The sequence below is a fragment of the Protopterus annectens genome, chromosome 6.part1 (assembly GCF_019279795.1).
Source record: "Protopterus annectens isolate FY-2018-M chromosome 6.part1, PAN1.0, whole genome shotgun sequence".
NCBI classification, from domain to species: Eukaryota; Metazoa; Chordata; order Ceratodontiformes; family Protopteridae; genus Protopterus; species Protopterus annectens.
This window is the reverse complement of record NC_056738.1, coordinates 67,563,881-67,578,274: the sequence shown is the minus strand read 5'-3', so window position 1 is coordinate 67,578,274 and position 14,394 is coordinate 67,563,881. Positions and strand designations below refer to the sequence as shown.

Genomic DNA, 14,394 nt, shown 5'->3' with positions numbered 1-14,394 from the left:
CAGAGGGCTGAAGCCCTGAATATAACACCCTGGCGATCAGTGCTCAACAAGTGGAAAGGGCACTGACAGGGTAGGATGGACTTCAGCGGCCAATACCAGCTGGCCCACACTGGGGAAAAGGAAGCAGCTACACCTACCAGATTAGTGACACCTACTGGTAGCCAGGCAGCTACTGTGAGTCTGTAAGTAACCTACAGAGGAGAAATTAGGTGAAATGCAATAGGAACCTCTTTGGGATCAGCATCTGGCTGACTCTCTACTATAAAACCCTCATCTTCTAGGTGAACAAATGGGATAAGCCCCCTCATATGAAAAAATGAGCTGTAAGGTTCTTGCCCAATCTGAGGATGCCTGTTGCCCTTGGCAGGAATGAATAAGCCAATGGGGTGAAAAGGAAGGGGAGACCTTAGACAAGTCTCACAGAGGAACAGAAAAAATGCAGGAGGAAGGCCTCTGTCTGTGAGGGGAACACTGAGGGAATTACTTTCTTCTCTAAGTTGTGCACAGGTTTAAACTAAAGCACCAGATACTACAAAACTAGTTATGATTGAGTCTCTCCAGTCATAATTCGATTACTATGTGTTCTCAACATGAAAGTCAAGACTCACCTCTCAAGTTTCAATTCACCCTCTAAGTGAATTTCTTAACACCCGTCCCAAACACATAAGCTACATAAAATGAGAGATGCAATCAATTCTCTTTGATTGTAATTACAAGGAAATGAACAAAGCTGTGAAATTTGAAAGAAATAATTAGCGATAACTAAATTAATTAAAAATTGTCTTGGGACTGAAACTGCTTGTAATCACGTTACTATAAACATGTCATGATCACATCTAGCTAGGACTACATATAAATGTATGAATGTATTTGTAATTACAGCAGCAATAACTCTGTTTGTTGGGGGGGGGGGGATGCACATGACCACACAATAAGGTATGTGTCCATCCATTTTCAATACCAAGTTTAATCAACACAGAGTCACGGGGAACAGAAGTCTATCTAACAGACATATGACAGAAGCCATTCCTAGATGACAAGCCAGCTTATCACACAGCACACACACACACACACACACAGACATCAAGGAGTAATATGAAAATCTCCAATTCACTTATTAGAATGTACTTAGGACAAAACCATGCTCCCTTGCGAAAATCATCCAGACACAGGGAGGACATGCAGACTCCTGGCAGAAGGAATTTTTGACTGGAAACTGGATAGCCAACTGTTGAGAAGCAAAAACTAACTGCTGCACCATAGCAGACATGAAATTCTGCCATTTACATCCTACCCTGGGGTCTTCACACTCCAGTCAATTTTCAGTGCTCATTAAGTTAAGTGGAACTCCTACCAACAAGCCAAAAAAAAGCCATCATCTACTCTTAACTACCTAACCCTCACTTCTCTTAATGAATCTATCCTATCTTTCGCTCCTGCAGAAATCCTAGCAGAAAACTTTAAACTTAACAACTTCTCTACCATTACTGTAGTAACCGTATTCCTCCAGGAGTTAACATTCCTCTGCTGGAAAACCTTCTCTCTTACCTCACTGAACACTTCTCTAATGAAACCATTATTCTTGGTGATGTAAAGATAAATTGGCTGGCTCTAAATAACCCTAACTCTACCTCATCCATTAATCTACACGGCTTTACACAACTGATAACTGAACCCACAACACTACAATAACTCACAAAAACCTAGTACCTTAATTAACTGGTTTCTTCTATCTAACCCATCTACATATCATGACCCAGAAACCCTACCAAACTCCTTTAGTGGTCACTCTCCAATAAAAGTTACTAGATTCACTCAACACTTCACCAAATCTCAGATACACAACCTGTTGAAAACTATCCAACTTCTCAAACACCTTTAACACCCTTCTCACTTGAATAAACTGGAGTCACTTAAAATGAGCTTACTCTGGATGAAGCAGTCCAGTCCTTTAACTCTATCTTCCTTAATGTACTAAACTCTCTTACATCTCTCTGCACTGTTAGAATAAAATCAAAAGTGTCCCCATGGCTCTCAAGTGCAACTCGTACACTAATGAGAAATAGGGGCAGGCAATGGAAAAGCTGGAAAAAATACAAACTCCCTGCTGACCTGCAAAAGTATAAAGAACTTAGAAACCTGACAAAAAAACATGTTGCCAAAGACAAAAAGGAATTCTACTTTAACCCTCCTACAGCACTAAAATCTAATCCCAAGATGTTTTAGAATTCAGTCAACCAAATACAACATCCTGGAAATCCCTCCTCCCCTAATCCCTACCTAAATAGGATGTCTGTTGAAACTGCCACTATCTTTAACACATTTTTTATTGAATCTGTAACAAAGATGGTTAATACAAACCCTCCCCCAGCTAATGACTCTAATCTCTGTCTTACCTCCTAGCTCTAACCCCTCTAAACCAGTCTCCTTTCAACCTGTACCTGCTACTTAAAACAAATCTCTACTCTCTAAATTAGCGCTCCTTCTACAGATAACATTCCTTCCTATTTCCTCCAGCTAGCAGCTGATGCTCTTGATTTTCCTGTATTCATTTTAGTTAACCGCACCATCTCGGAGTCTAAAGTTTCAACTATCTGGAAAGAATTTAACACACTAACTATCCACAAAGGAGGCAATTCCCCAAGAAAACTCAGGGCTATAGCCATTCTGTCACCCCTCTCTAAACTACTTGAAAAATGTATACACAAGCAAACTCTGCAATACCTAGTACAGGATAACCTACTTCCTCCCACTCAGCATGGTTTCCGTCCAAACACAGTACAACCACTGCTCTCATCTCCTTTACCAACACTATTTTCCTGTCTCGTGATAACAACAAACTTGTGTCTAGTTTATTTCTCGACCTTTCCAAAGCCTTTGATACCATTTCACAGTCTCTACTTCTGGCTAAGCTGACTAATCTCAACTTCTCCCCTGCTGCTGTCTCTTTGTTCTCTAGCTATCTCTGAGCTATTACAATCAGTGAAATGGCTCTCTGCACTCTCCATCTTAGGTCCACTGCTATTTAATATCTTCACCAATCTACTCTATACCTCTTGTACTCGGTCATCTCTTGTATAATAAGCAGATGATTCTACTCTGACCACCATCACAGACTCCCTCTCTGTTCTCATCTCTGTTACTCAGTCAACCTTTACATCAGTGGAAACTTGGCTCTCCAACAACCAATTAATCCTGAATACTAAAAAAACGAAACTCTTCTCTTTCTCCCAAAAACTCAACCATCTCAAATCTAGTTTCACGACAATGTCCCTCAATAAGACTCCAATAGTACCTGAAGCTAGCACAAAACTCCTAGGCATCACTATAGATAACCAACTTAAAGTCGACTTGCACAACAATTGTATTAGGAAGACCCACCACAAATTAGGCCTTCTATATAAAAACAAAGTCTCTCACCTCCAAAGCTAAAGTAACCTTATCTCATACCTATTTCCTACCCAGTCTACTATACGGTTCTCAAATACTCACGAACATTAACACCACACTCCTTGCAAAAATTAACTCAACCTATAACAAGGTAGCTTGATTTGCTGCCCAACATACTTAAAAAAAAAACATCACTGTAGCTCACTTAATCACCTACACTGGCTGGAACTACCCAACTTACTGCTTCTTTCTCAGCTCCAGATTATACATTCCATACTATACCAACCATCATACTGCCCTCATTTATCCTCCTTTATATCCTACTACTCTCCAACTAGATCACTATGAAGCTCAGATCAAGACCTACTACTAAACTTAGGACCAATATGAAATGCACCTTGTATAGCTACCATCCTACCATTGCTTGGAACAAACTTCCACTTCAGATTAGATTACTAAATCAACCAATACAATTCAAAGCAGCTGCCAAAGAACACCTAAAAGCTTTCTGGCCCCACTTCTGTTCTCACCCTCCATAAACTATACCTCCATCCCTCAACTACCCATTAATTGACTACTACTCCTAATTCTTACTCTCTGCTCTCTACTATTTCAACACTTCCACCTCTCTCAGTCTTCCTTACCTGTCTCCTTTTAGCTTAGACTTTCCATGATTTTGCCTAACTCTTCTCTTTCTAAACACCTCCACTAATTATCATCTGAAACCAACTAATATTTAGACAGAATTAATACTTTGACTGTATGCATATATTCCTCTTTTTACATTTCCTGCATATAAACTACGACTTGTAAATATATTAGTACAATGTATTCAACACTTAGAAAGTATCTTTAAGAATATTTTGCTTATGTAATTTTTATTTCTCATTGTAATATGTTATCCTTGGAGCTTTTCTCCCCGGGCTTCCACTGAAAAAGAGCAATTTTCAGCTCAGTCGGACTATTCCCGGTCAACAAATGTAAAATAAATAAATAATAAATTACTACGGATGCAACTAACATCAATGTATGTATGCTCTGAAGTACGTAGATTTTACTCTAAAGTAAAATCTCATTCCCTTACACCAAAATGCCTAATAATTATTCAGTGACTAGCATAATATATTTAAATGTAAGGCCGACCAATTTAGCTCTAGCCACTTACAGAATAACTCTAAGATGATCTTGTTTTGGGTGGAATAAGATGCAACAAAAGCATGTGAGAGCTACCACCCACACGATATCCTTACATTACTCTATCATCCAACACTGACCCAATACCAAGACATTTTTGATGCTGATCTACTGGCACGGCTAGAATACAAGGAAGTTTGTCAGGCTGAACTTTCAAATAGAGATATTCTGCTGTGTCGCATGTAAAGCGTCACCTCAAGCAGTCAAACACTGCCCATGTTAACACAACAGCATGGTAGAACTTCACCAAACATCTGTTCAACACTAAGTAGTACAAAAAGTAATGTGAGAATGTGTTTGCGATATATTAACTTAGGGACTGCAGTACCTCAAAGAATTCCCCTCACTATATGGTGCAGCTAACAGAAGTAGGAGTATGGGGGATGTAGAATCCCATTCCAACAGTGCAGACAGGCAAAATCAGCTAAAAAAATGTTTGCATTATTATTACATCAAGTTTTGATTTTTGTCATTTTCTCTTGACATTTCACAGATTACTGCAATTCTGAGAATCAAATTGTTGATTGGTGCACTTCAGTTATCTGGCAACATGCACACACATTTATGTTTTTAAAACAGAGCTGTCCCAAAATCTCAGCTATTCCTTGTTAATGTTAAAACACATCACAACAGTGGAATGGGTTAATTGGCCATGGACTCAGAGCTATGACCCAGTTTCCTCTTTGACAGGACAGTATTTACAGTGAAAAAAAGAGGAGGAGGATCGCTTACAGCAGAGGCAAAAAATCAGTCAGTTAAGGAAATGTGCAGTAAATTAATGCAGTTCTGTTTACAATATAAAAGATACACTGCTTACGTCTTTCTTTCTTTGTTCTTCTTTCTCTTCTCCTTTTTCCTTCTCTTAGACTCTTTTTTGTGTTTCTTCTTCTTTTTCTTTGATTCTTCAGGAGACTCGCTGCTTGATGAAGATTCAGATTCACTTGAGCTTTCAGAGTCACTTGATGAAACTTTTTTTCTCTTTTTCACCTCCTTAACTTTTTAAAAGGAAATTAAAAAGGCAGAAAAGCAGCTCATAAACAAGGTATGCCAAGTTAAATGATCAATGCTGCTAGTATTTTTGGTGGACATAACTGGTATTATAAACAATGCAAGCTCTGATTTAAACATTTATATAGTATGCCCTAACAAAACGCCCAGGTATAACCACTTTAAGTGCATAACACAGCTCATAGTTGAAGGAAACAACTAAAAGAAGAAAACAGTACAATTATAAGTTGTCTAGATGAATTACCAACCCGGTGGGCAGTCAGTCTGCTACAACAGCATACTCAACAGTGATCAAGCAGTCTCAAAGACATAAGTAGTGAATGAAAGGCCACTAAACTCAAGTCCACGACAAGTGAAGCAGCTGGACTAAGTTACACAAACACTATGGTTGGAGGGAAGAGAAAGACTATCTGACTCGTGCAGGCAGGGAAGGACATTATTAGACATGTTCTATGACTTCCTCTGCAATGAGCAAAACTTACACAAGTGAGATGGATCCCCTCCATGGCTTCCTCTGCAGTCAGCAGAGCTTACAAAAGTGAGAAGCACTCTTAAAATGCTTTATACCTAGGGTCTGTAACAAATCTGCATATATGAGCATGCCCTCTATCAGGGACGTCGGGAGGCATACTCACTGTACGCATTTCAGTACAGTGTTTGCATAGAGGGGGTAGCACAAGGCAGGCGCTAGGATCTAGGAAAAAAGCTAAAACAGCGTCTTCTCCTTTAAGGAAGGTCATGTGTGCGTCGTACGCACGCTAACGCTGATGTAAGCTTATTTTTCACTCGCGCACAATTTAAAATAGTTGTTTCGTTGAGACAGAAGGTAAGTATGTAAAATGAATGGTGGGTGTGTGTGTGTGTGTATGCTTATGTTATTTATTCATTTCTAGAGGTTCCGTTCATTTCTGTATGAGTGAGAAAGTGTGTGTGTGTGTGTGTGTGTGTGTGTGTGTGTGTGTGTGTGTGTGTGTGTGTGTGTGTGTGTGTGTATATATACAATTATATTATTTATTCTGGAGGTTCTACTTGTTTCTGTAAGAGAGTGAGAAAAGTACAGTTTTGTACCTATTTATTTTAACTTTTTTGTCTTAGAAGTTGTACCACCAGATCCTAGGGGAGGTTGTTGGGGAAACTTTGGTTGCATACAGGGAATTATATTGGCAAATTGTTTTAGAGTCAAATAAATTCCCATGTATTAATGACATGATTACTTTGGCACCTGTATTGAAAATGAGATCAGCGAAACTTTAAATTTCTGTGTGTAATTTGCAGTCATTAGTCCCCCATATTTTAAAACATTTTTTAAAAAAATTTTACATAAAAGGTTTTTTAAGTCATTTAAGTCCACTATTATTCTTCTCCACTAGAGGGCATTGTATGATTAGTCAATATTACAATACACACTAGCATTTACATAAACATTTTTATTCATTTATTTAATATATTTAAATAAATTCATATTTTTAATGTATTTATATGGATTTTATGTGTATTACATAAACAAAGTTGTATTGATTTTAAAGATTTTAATACTTTTAACACGATTACTTATGACTGAGACTAAATGTTTTTTTAACTAATTAATATATTCATGACACATGATTTTTATTGGCTAGTTTGAATTTAATTAGAGTATTTAAATGTTATTTTGGGGTGTGTTGTTATTCTGATGAAGTTTTGGACGAAACGTGAGGTGTATTTGTTTCTACGTACAATAAACTGTTGCTGCTGCTTTTGGATTACCATTAAACTGTTGCTGCTACTTTTGGATTACTTCTCGTGTGGTGGTCTACTACTTACAGCTTACAGCCCTAATTTTGGTACTTGTGCTGGGACTTTGGTGCTTGCGCTTTATTTAACAGTTTTGTACCTACCATAAATGTAGATGTTAGAGTGTTCACCCTGCTGCAGTCATCACACTTGGGTTATCGTGTCGTCAGGCGGTCCCGCAGTCGGCCTGAGTTCCAAAATCTTGGTCCGGCGTGGGTTGCTGTTGCTTCTTCCCTGACGTCAGTGCGCCAGGGGTATACAAGAGGCATCAGACGCCATTTTCTTCAGTTTTTCTTGCCCCAGATGTCAGGTGCGCCCCCCCCCCCCAATAGGAGGTAACTACATAGTACCAATAATAAACAAAACATACCTCCAGCTATAAGCAAATACAGATATAAAGGCATAGAAAGGTTTCAGTTAGATCAGAGGGGATGGAGGGAGGGTAACCTGGACTGCAGCAGGGTGAACACTCGAACATCTACATTTATGGTAGGTACAAAACTGTACTATGTTCATCGTGTTACCCTGCTGCAGTCATCACACACTGGTTGAATCCCAAAGCTAAGGATGGGAGGTGGAATCAAACAGGGTTAGAAGAGGGTAGTAGGCCCTGCAAAACTGCAGTGGCGAAGCCAGCTCTAGTCTTAGAGTATAGTGGTAAGTGATCATGTTTGGTGAAGGTGTGTACTGAACTCCAAGTTGCAGCTTCCAAAATATCCTTGGTTGGCACCACCCTGAGGAAGGCTGTAGATGTAGCTGCTGCCCTGGTGGAGTGGGGCCTTATGCTAGCAGGAACTGGTTTTCCACGATGGGTGTAGCAAAAACGTATGCAATGTCCTATCCATTTTGTAATGGTCTGTTTTTAGATAGCCTTTCCTTGTGATGCTGTTGCATAGGATACAAAAAGCTGGTCAGATTTTCTGAAAGCCTCAGTTTTATCCAAGTAGTAACGTAGTTGCCTGTGAATGTCCAATGAGTGCAGGAGTCTTTCTCCTTTGTTCTGTGGATTTGGGAAAAAAGTGGGTAAATAGATGGTTTGAGTTAGAGACACACTGGATACCACCTTTGGCATAAAGGAGGGGTTAGTTCGTAGAGAGACTCTGTCTTGATGGAAAATGAGGAAAGGCTCCACTGCCATTATTGCCTGTAGCTCTGAGACTCTTCTGGCTGAAGTAATTGCTAGCAGCAGGGCAGTTTTCCATGATATAAACTTTAAATCAGCTGAGAAAGCTGGCTCAAAAGGTGGTAGTGTAAGCTTTTCCAGAACAAAGTTGAGGTCCCATGTTGGCGTTGGTGCTCTCCTGGGAGGCCTTATGTTTTTGGCCCCTCTGAGGTACTGCCTTAGAAGTGGATGTGAAAATAAGGGAGGATCCGTGTTGTAGTGAGCTGAAATAGCTGAGGCGTGGATTTTAATAGATGAAAAGGAAAGTCCTTTGTGTAACATCTCAGTTAGATACTGTAGAATCTGAGGTTATGTCCGGCTCAAGGGGATTTTGGCCTTTAGCTTGGTTCCAGGCGCAAAATCTTTTCCATTTGTCTGAGTAGGCTTTCCTGGTGCTGGGCCTCCTGGCCTCCAGAATGACATCCATAACGGCTTGTGATAGAGGAGCTGGCTGGTTGTTTAGGTGATTTGCCATGCAGCCAGATTTAAGGTCTTGAGCTGGCTGTGTAGAATCTGACTGTCTTGCTGTGTGAGCAGATGAGGAATTTGTGGTAAAATCCATGGTGGGCCGTGGGCCATGTTTCTTAGTAGTGGGCACCAGTGCTGGCGTGGCCAGTCTGGGGCAGTGAGTATCATTTGTGGTCTCTTCATTCTGACTTTCAGCAGCACCTTTGTTAGAAGGGGCAGTGGAGGGAAGGCATATACTGTCAACATTTTCCAACTGAATGAGAGCGAGTCCACTTTCCAAGCTTGATGGTGGAATGTCCTTGTGCAAAATTTTGGTAGCTGATTGTTTTTGGGGTTGGCAAACAGGTCTATGTCTGGGTGCCCCCATTTTTGAGTTATCATTGCAAATACTTGTGGATCCAGTTTCCACTTGTGGGGATCCATGATGTTCCTGCTTAAGTCGTCTGCCAATTTGATCTTTCTTCCTGGCAGGAATTGTGCTTGTAATTGAACTTGGTAAGTCAGTGCTGTGTTCCACAAGGTCATTGCTTGCCTGCATAGAGGGTAGGAGTGTGTACCCCCTTGCTTGTTTATGTACCACATCACTGTGGTATTGTCTGTCCTTATTATAAGTTGTCCTGGATGTAAGAGGTTCTTGAAGGCTGTCAGAGCATTTTGTACAGCTAGCATTGATTTTTGATTGGTGTGCAGATATCTTTGATCTGAAGTCCATTTGCCTTGAACGCACTGTCTTGCCATGTGTGCCCCCCAGGCATTGTCCGATGCATCTGCTGTCATAGTTTGCCTGCCTGGGGGTAAGGTGAAAGGCTGACCCTTGTTGAGGTGACATGCCTGTGACCACCACAGAAACTCGTGTTGAAGGCAGGGAATGAGAGGTATCATCGTTTCCAAGCTATGTTGAGTCCATTGCTTTTCAGGTACCATTGTAATTTCCTCATATGTAGTTTTGCAAATGGTATTAGTAGTATGCAAGATGCCATGAATCCCAAGGCCTGCAGAATTTTTCTTGCAGGGAGTTGGGTCTTTGTTGCCATTATTTTGAAGTATTGACTTAGTTGTAGTTGCTTATCTGGCGTGAGATAAGCCATCTGGGCCGCTGTATTCAAGCTGGCACCCAGGAATGTCATGTTCTGTGAGGGCACTAGTTTTGATTTCTTTTCGTTTACTGTGTACCCTAGGCAACTTAGAAGGTGTTTGACAAACGCCAGATGTTGTAAGAGAATGTCCTTGCTTTCTGCTTGGATGAGGCAGTCGTCCAGATATGGGTATATTTGAATTCCTCTTTGTCTGCAGTATGCAATTACTGGTGCCAGGCATTTTGTGAAGACCCTGGGCGCAGTAGATAAGCCAAAGGGCAGTGCAGAGAATTGGTAAAGGGTTAAACCTGCAATGAAACTGAAGTATCTTCTGCAATTTTGTCTGATAGGGACATGCAGATATGCCTCCTTGAGGTCCAACATTACTAGCCAAGCCTTCTTGCCCAACATGGGAAGAAGCTGCTGAAGCGTTAGCATCTTGAATTTGGGTGCTTGCAAGTAGGTGTTTAGAATTGAAAGGTCCAGAATGGGTCTCCATGCATTGTCCTTTCTGGGGACTAGAAAGAGCCTTGACTAGAATCCTTGGCCTTGCTCCTGTGTAGGTACCAGTTAAATGGCTCTCATGTCCATGAGAGCTGCAATTTGTTTTTGTGCCTCTGCCCATTGATTTTGTGGCAGGTTTGGCATTCCTTTTATCCTTGGCAAGGTGTGGAAATGGAATCTGTATCCTTGTGAAATAATATCTAGGACCCATTTGTCCTTTGTGATGATGCGCCAGTTGTCTGCAAAAAGTGCTAATTTTCCTCCCAAGGGAGCTGCGAAGAGAGTTTTGCTTGGCAGTTTGAGGGTTAAGTCATTGTGTTTGTCTTCTAGTAGTTTGGGGTCTATCTTCTCCTCCCTTCTGTGTTGCAGTGCCCCATTGGCGAGGTTTGTAAGGGATTTGTGCTTGACCTCTGCCCCTAGGGCATCTGTGTTTACCCCTCTGTGGTCTGTCAGAAGCTGGAAAGGACCAATTTTTTGTTGGCTAATTTCTGCTGAAACGAGGGGGTTGTACCTGTAAGAAATCTTTGACCATCTGCATAGACTTTGCCTTATCCTCCATTTTCTTTAAAACCTCTTCTGCTTTGACACCAAATAAGACATCCTGCTGTAAAAGTGCATCTAGTAATTTTGCTTTTACATGATCAGGCAGAGTTTGTTCCTTTAACCAAGCATGCCTACGTATGACAGACCCACTAACAGCTGCTCTACATGAAGCTTCCAAGGAATCAAATCCACATTGTAAAGTATGTTTGCCCACTTATTCAGCTGCATGCAACAGATCCTGCATTTCCTTGAATTCAGACTGTTGAGAGTGTGTGCTCATCTTTTGTTTTAATTGAGACATTAAGAATTGCTGATATTTCAGCATGTGAAATTGACAATTTAGTGCTCTCATAGCTAAGAGTAGCTGAGGTGTAAACCTTCTTGCCCCCACCTATCTAGTGCTCTGGAGTCCCTTTCAGAGGGCACAGGATTTTTAGCCATAGAAGCCTTAGCCCCTTTGGGATCCTGGGAAATTGTTTCTGGGTCAGCAACAGTGCTTTTGTAAAGGAATTTGTGTGAATCAGGCACTCTATAATATCTGTCTGTTTTGGCTGGAGCAGGTGGCAGAGAATCTGGATTTAGACTAGATTCTAAGTAAACATCATCCACAACTGGAGGTGGTCTGTGCTGGGGAAGAAAATTAAACTCTCGGAGCCTTTTCTTTGAGTCAGAGTAGTCCTGACCTTCCCAGTGGAAATGTTCCCTCAATGTATGTAAGGTTTCCCCAAAGGAATAATCTTCAGTGGGAGATGCTGAGGGAATGGAATCTTCAGCATCAGAATCTTCATAAGGGGGGAAGGAGTAATCCTGTTCCTCAGAGGAGTCTGAAGAAATAGAAACTTGATCAGAGGAGGCATAATCCTCCTCTTGTCTTGGCCTTTTGTCTGGGGGGGGGTTGGGAATCCCTGATCAGAGTAATCAAATCTTCAGCCATCTTAAGCATCTGTTTCTTAGGCATGGGGCCTTGAACTGGAGACTGATGTACAGTCTTTTTAGGTTTTAAAGGAGTCTTAAGCTTAGCATAAGATTTTATGGTGAGGGTAGTTGGTCTAAAGACACCTTCTGAAACCGAAGGTGTTTCCCCAGCACCGGCTTCTCCTTCTGCAATGTTGTCGGTAGGGCCTAAAGAAAATGGCTGCGTCGGCCTAGTACTCTCTGCTTGAGATTCCGAAGCGGTCTGGGGTTCCGATTCAGCGGTCGTCAGGGGCTGCATAGGCACCTCACTGAAAACCGGAGAACCGGCGACTGGCCCAGCAGAGGCCTCGGAATCTGGCTTGGATCTAGGCTGCCTATCTTTATCTTTGCGTTTTTTATGCACGCCGGTAGTCGGTTGCTCCGACGGCATAGTATAATTAAATTTCCTACCGAAGTAGTGTCGAGCAAAATCAAAGCGTCGCTTTATAGTTCGCTTATTGAACCTAGCACAAAACAGACAAGCAGTGACGTCGTGGTCTGGGCCTAGGCAAGGTATACAATAAGAATGAAAATCCTTATGAGGTATTTGCTTCCCACAAGAAATGCAATTGTTAACTTTTTCTGACATCGGACTGAGGCAAGAAAAGGTTCCAAAACGGGGTACTTAGCTTTGAAGACTTCGGACTGAAATTCGATTAGAAAATCTCAGGTGTCGGCCGACCGGCACTTGCGAACTGCTTCTGCTTCGGGCACCGCGCGGCAAGAAAGACTGAAGAAAATGGCATTGGATGCCTCTTATATACCCCTGGTGCACTGACGTCAGGGAAGAAGCGACAGCAACCAACGCCAGACCAAGACTTTGGAACTCAGGCCGACTGCGGGACCACCTGACGACAGAATAACCCAAGTGTGATGACTGCAGCAGGGTAACACAATGAACATATGTGTGTGTGTGTATGTAATTTGAACTAGCCGTTCTGTGTGAATGAGAGGTAAAGTGCATATTTGTGTGTGTGTTTAACATACCTCTTAACTGCCCAGATTTAGCCTCATAGTTTTGGTCTGTTTCTCATAAAATTTGTTGGTTTCTGGCAAATCACAGAGGAATGAAATTAGTATATCCTTCAGAAAGTACATTCTAGCACAAATCCTGTTATTCTAGCAACTTTCTTAGTTAAAAAGAGCACTATTTAAAATCTATCCCTATCAACTGTCCAGATTTTCACAGATTGTCCAGATTTTTGTATCATATTTTTGTTCCATTTCTCTTACAATTGGTGCTTTTCTTGCAAATTACTGGCTAACCATTGAGGACTGAAGTGTGAAAATAATGGCACATTTTCACAGAATGTCCAGATTTTTTTTTCCATTTCTCCTACAATTGGTGCTTTTCTTGCAAATTACTGGCTAACCATTGAGGACCGAAGTGTGAAAATAATGGCAGGCGTTTGAGTTTTAAACTCCACATGCTTCAGAAAATTCATGCTAATGTAAAACCTGGAATTATATCAACTTTCTAAGTCTGTAAGGGCAATATTTAAAACATTTTCCTATTTTTAGGCCTTTGTCCCCCCATAACTACTGGCTTTGTCCATATTTCTTGCTTGAACAGTCTGAGAGGCATGATCCATATTTTGGGCTACCGTATCTCCATTATTTCAGGCTTTGTCCAGATTTTTTGCACTAAGAGTGAGAGATATGCGCACCTCTCAACTGTCCAGATTTTTACAGAATTCCCTGATTTTTGCCTCATATTTTTGGCCTGTTCCTCAATATTTGTGGTTTTCTGGCAAATCACTGAAAATTGAAATAAATGTCATACAGCTGAGCTGGACTTCATTTCCTTTAGAAAATGCATGCTAAGACAAATTCTGTTATTCTAGTAATCTTCTAAGTCTGTAAGAGCAATATTTAAAATATGTCCCCGTTTTAGGCGTTGCCCAGATTTCTTATGCTAAAAGGTTGAGATGTATGACTGTATGGTGTGTAATGCTCTAGTTAAGTGGGAGGGGCAGGTTAGTCACTTAACTTGATCAGGCTTGACCCTGTAATTTGGTTACAGGAAACAGAGCCTGAATTCTACGTACCAACTACTGGACTGCTGAATGAACTGTGAGCTCCAATGAAGAAAAGAGCTCGACTACCAGGACTGTTGACGGAATTGTGAGTTTGGGTTTCAGTACATTTTCAGGGCATTATGAGTTTCAGTGCATTTTCAAGGGACTGAGTTTCATTTCATTTTCATGGAATTGTGAGTTTCAAGGGAAGATAAATTTACTGTTTTCAGTGTGCCACTAACTGTTTTATCAAATGGCAGTCACTGTTTGTGTTGTAGAATTTGAAAGCAGTGTTAGTAGCATA

The 14,394-nt window shown here is 41.0% G+C and overlaps 1 protein-coding gene across 2 annotated transcripts in view; it reads right to left on the bottom strand.

Annotated features, from left to right (window-relative positions):
* The window catches only part of PPIG (peptidylprolyl isomerase G), an 898,166-nt gene that overhangs the window by 651,428 nt on the left and 232,344 nt on the right, over nucleotides 1-14,394 (bottom strand). For both annotated transcript variants that reach the window (XM_044075490.1, XM_044075491.1), the window contains one exon: nucleotides 5,402-5,579. In XM_044075490.1, the coding sequence (XP_043931425.1) occupies nucleotides 5,402-5,579 (178 nt within the window). The remainder of the gene's footprint in view (nucleotides 1-5,401; nucleotides 5,580-14,394) is intronic.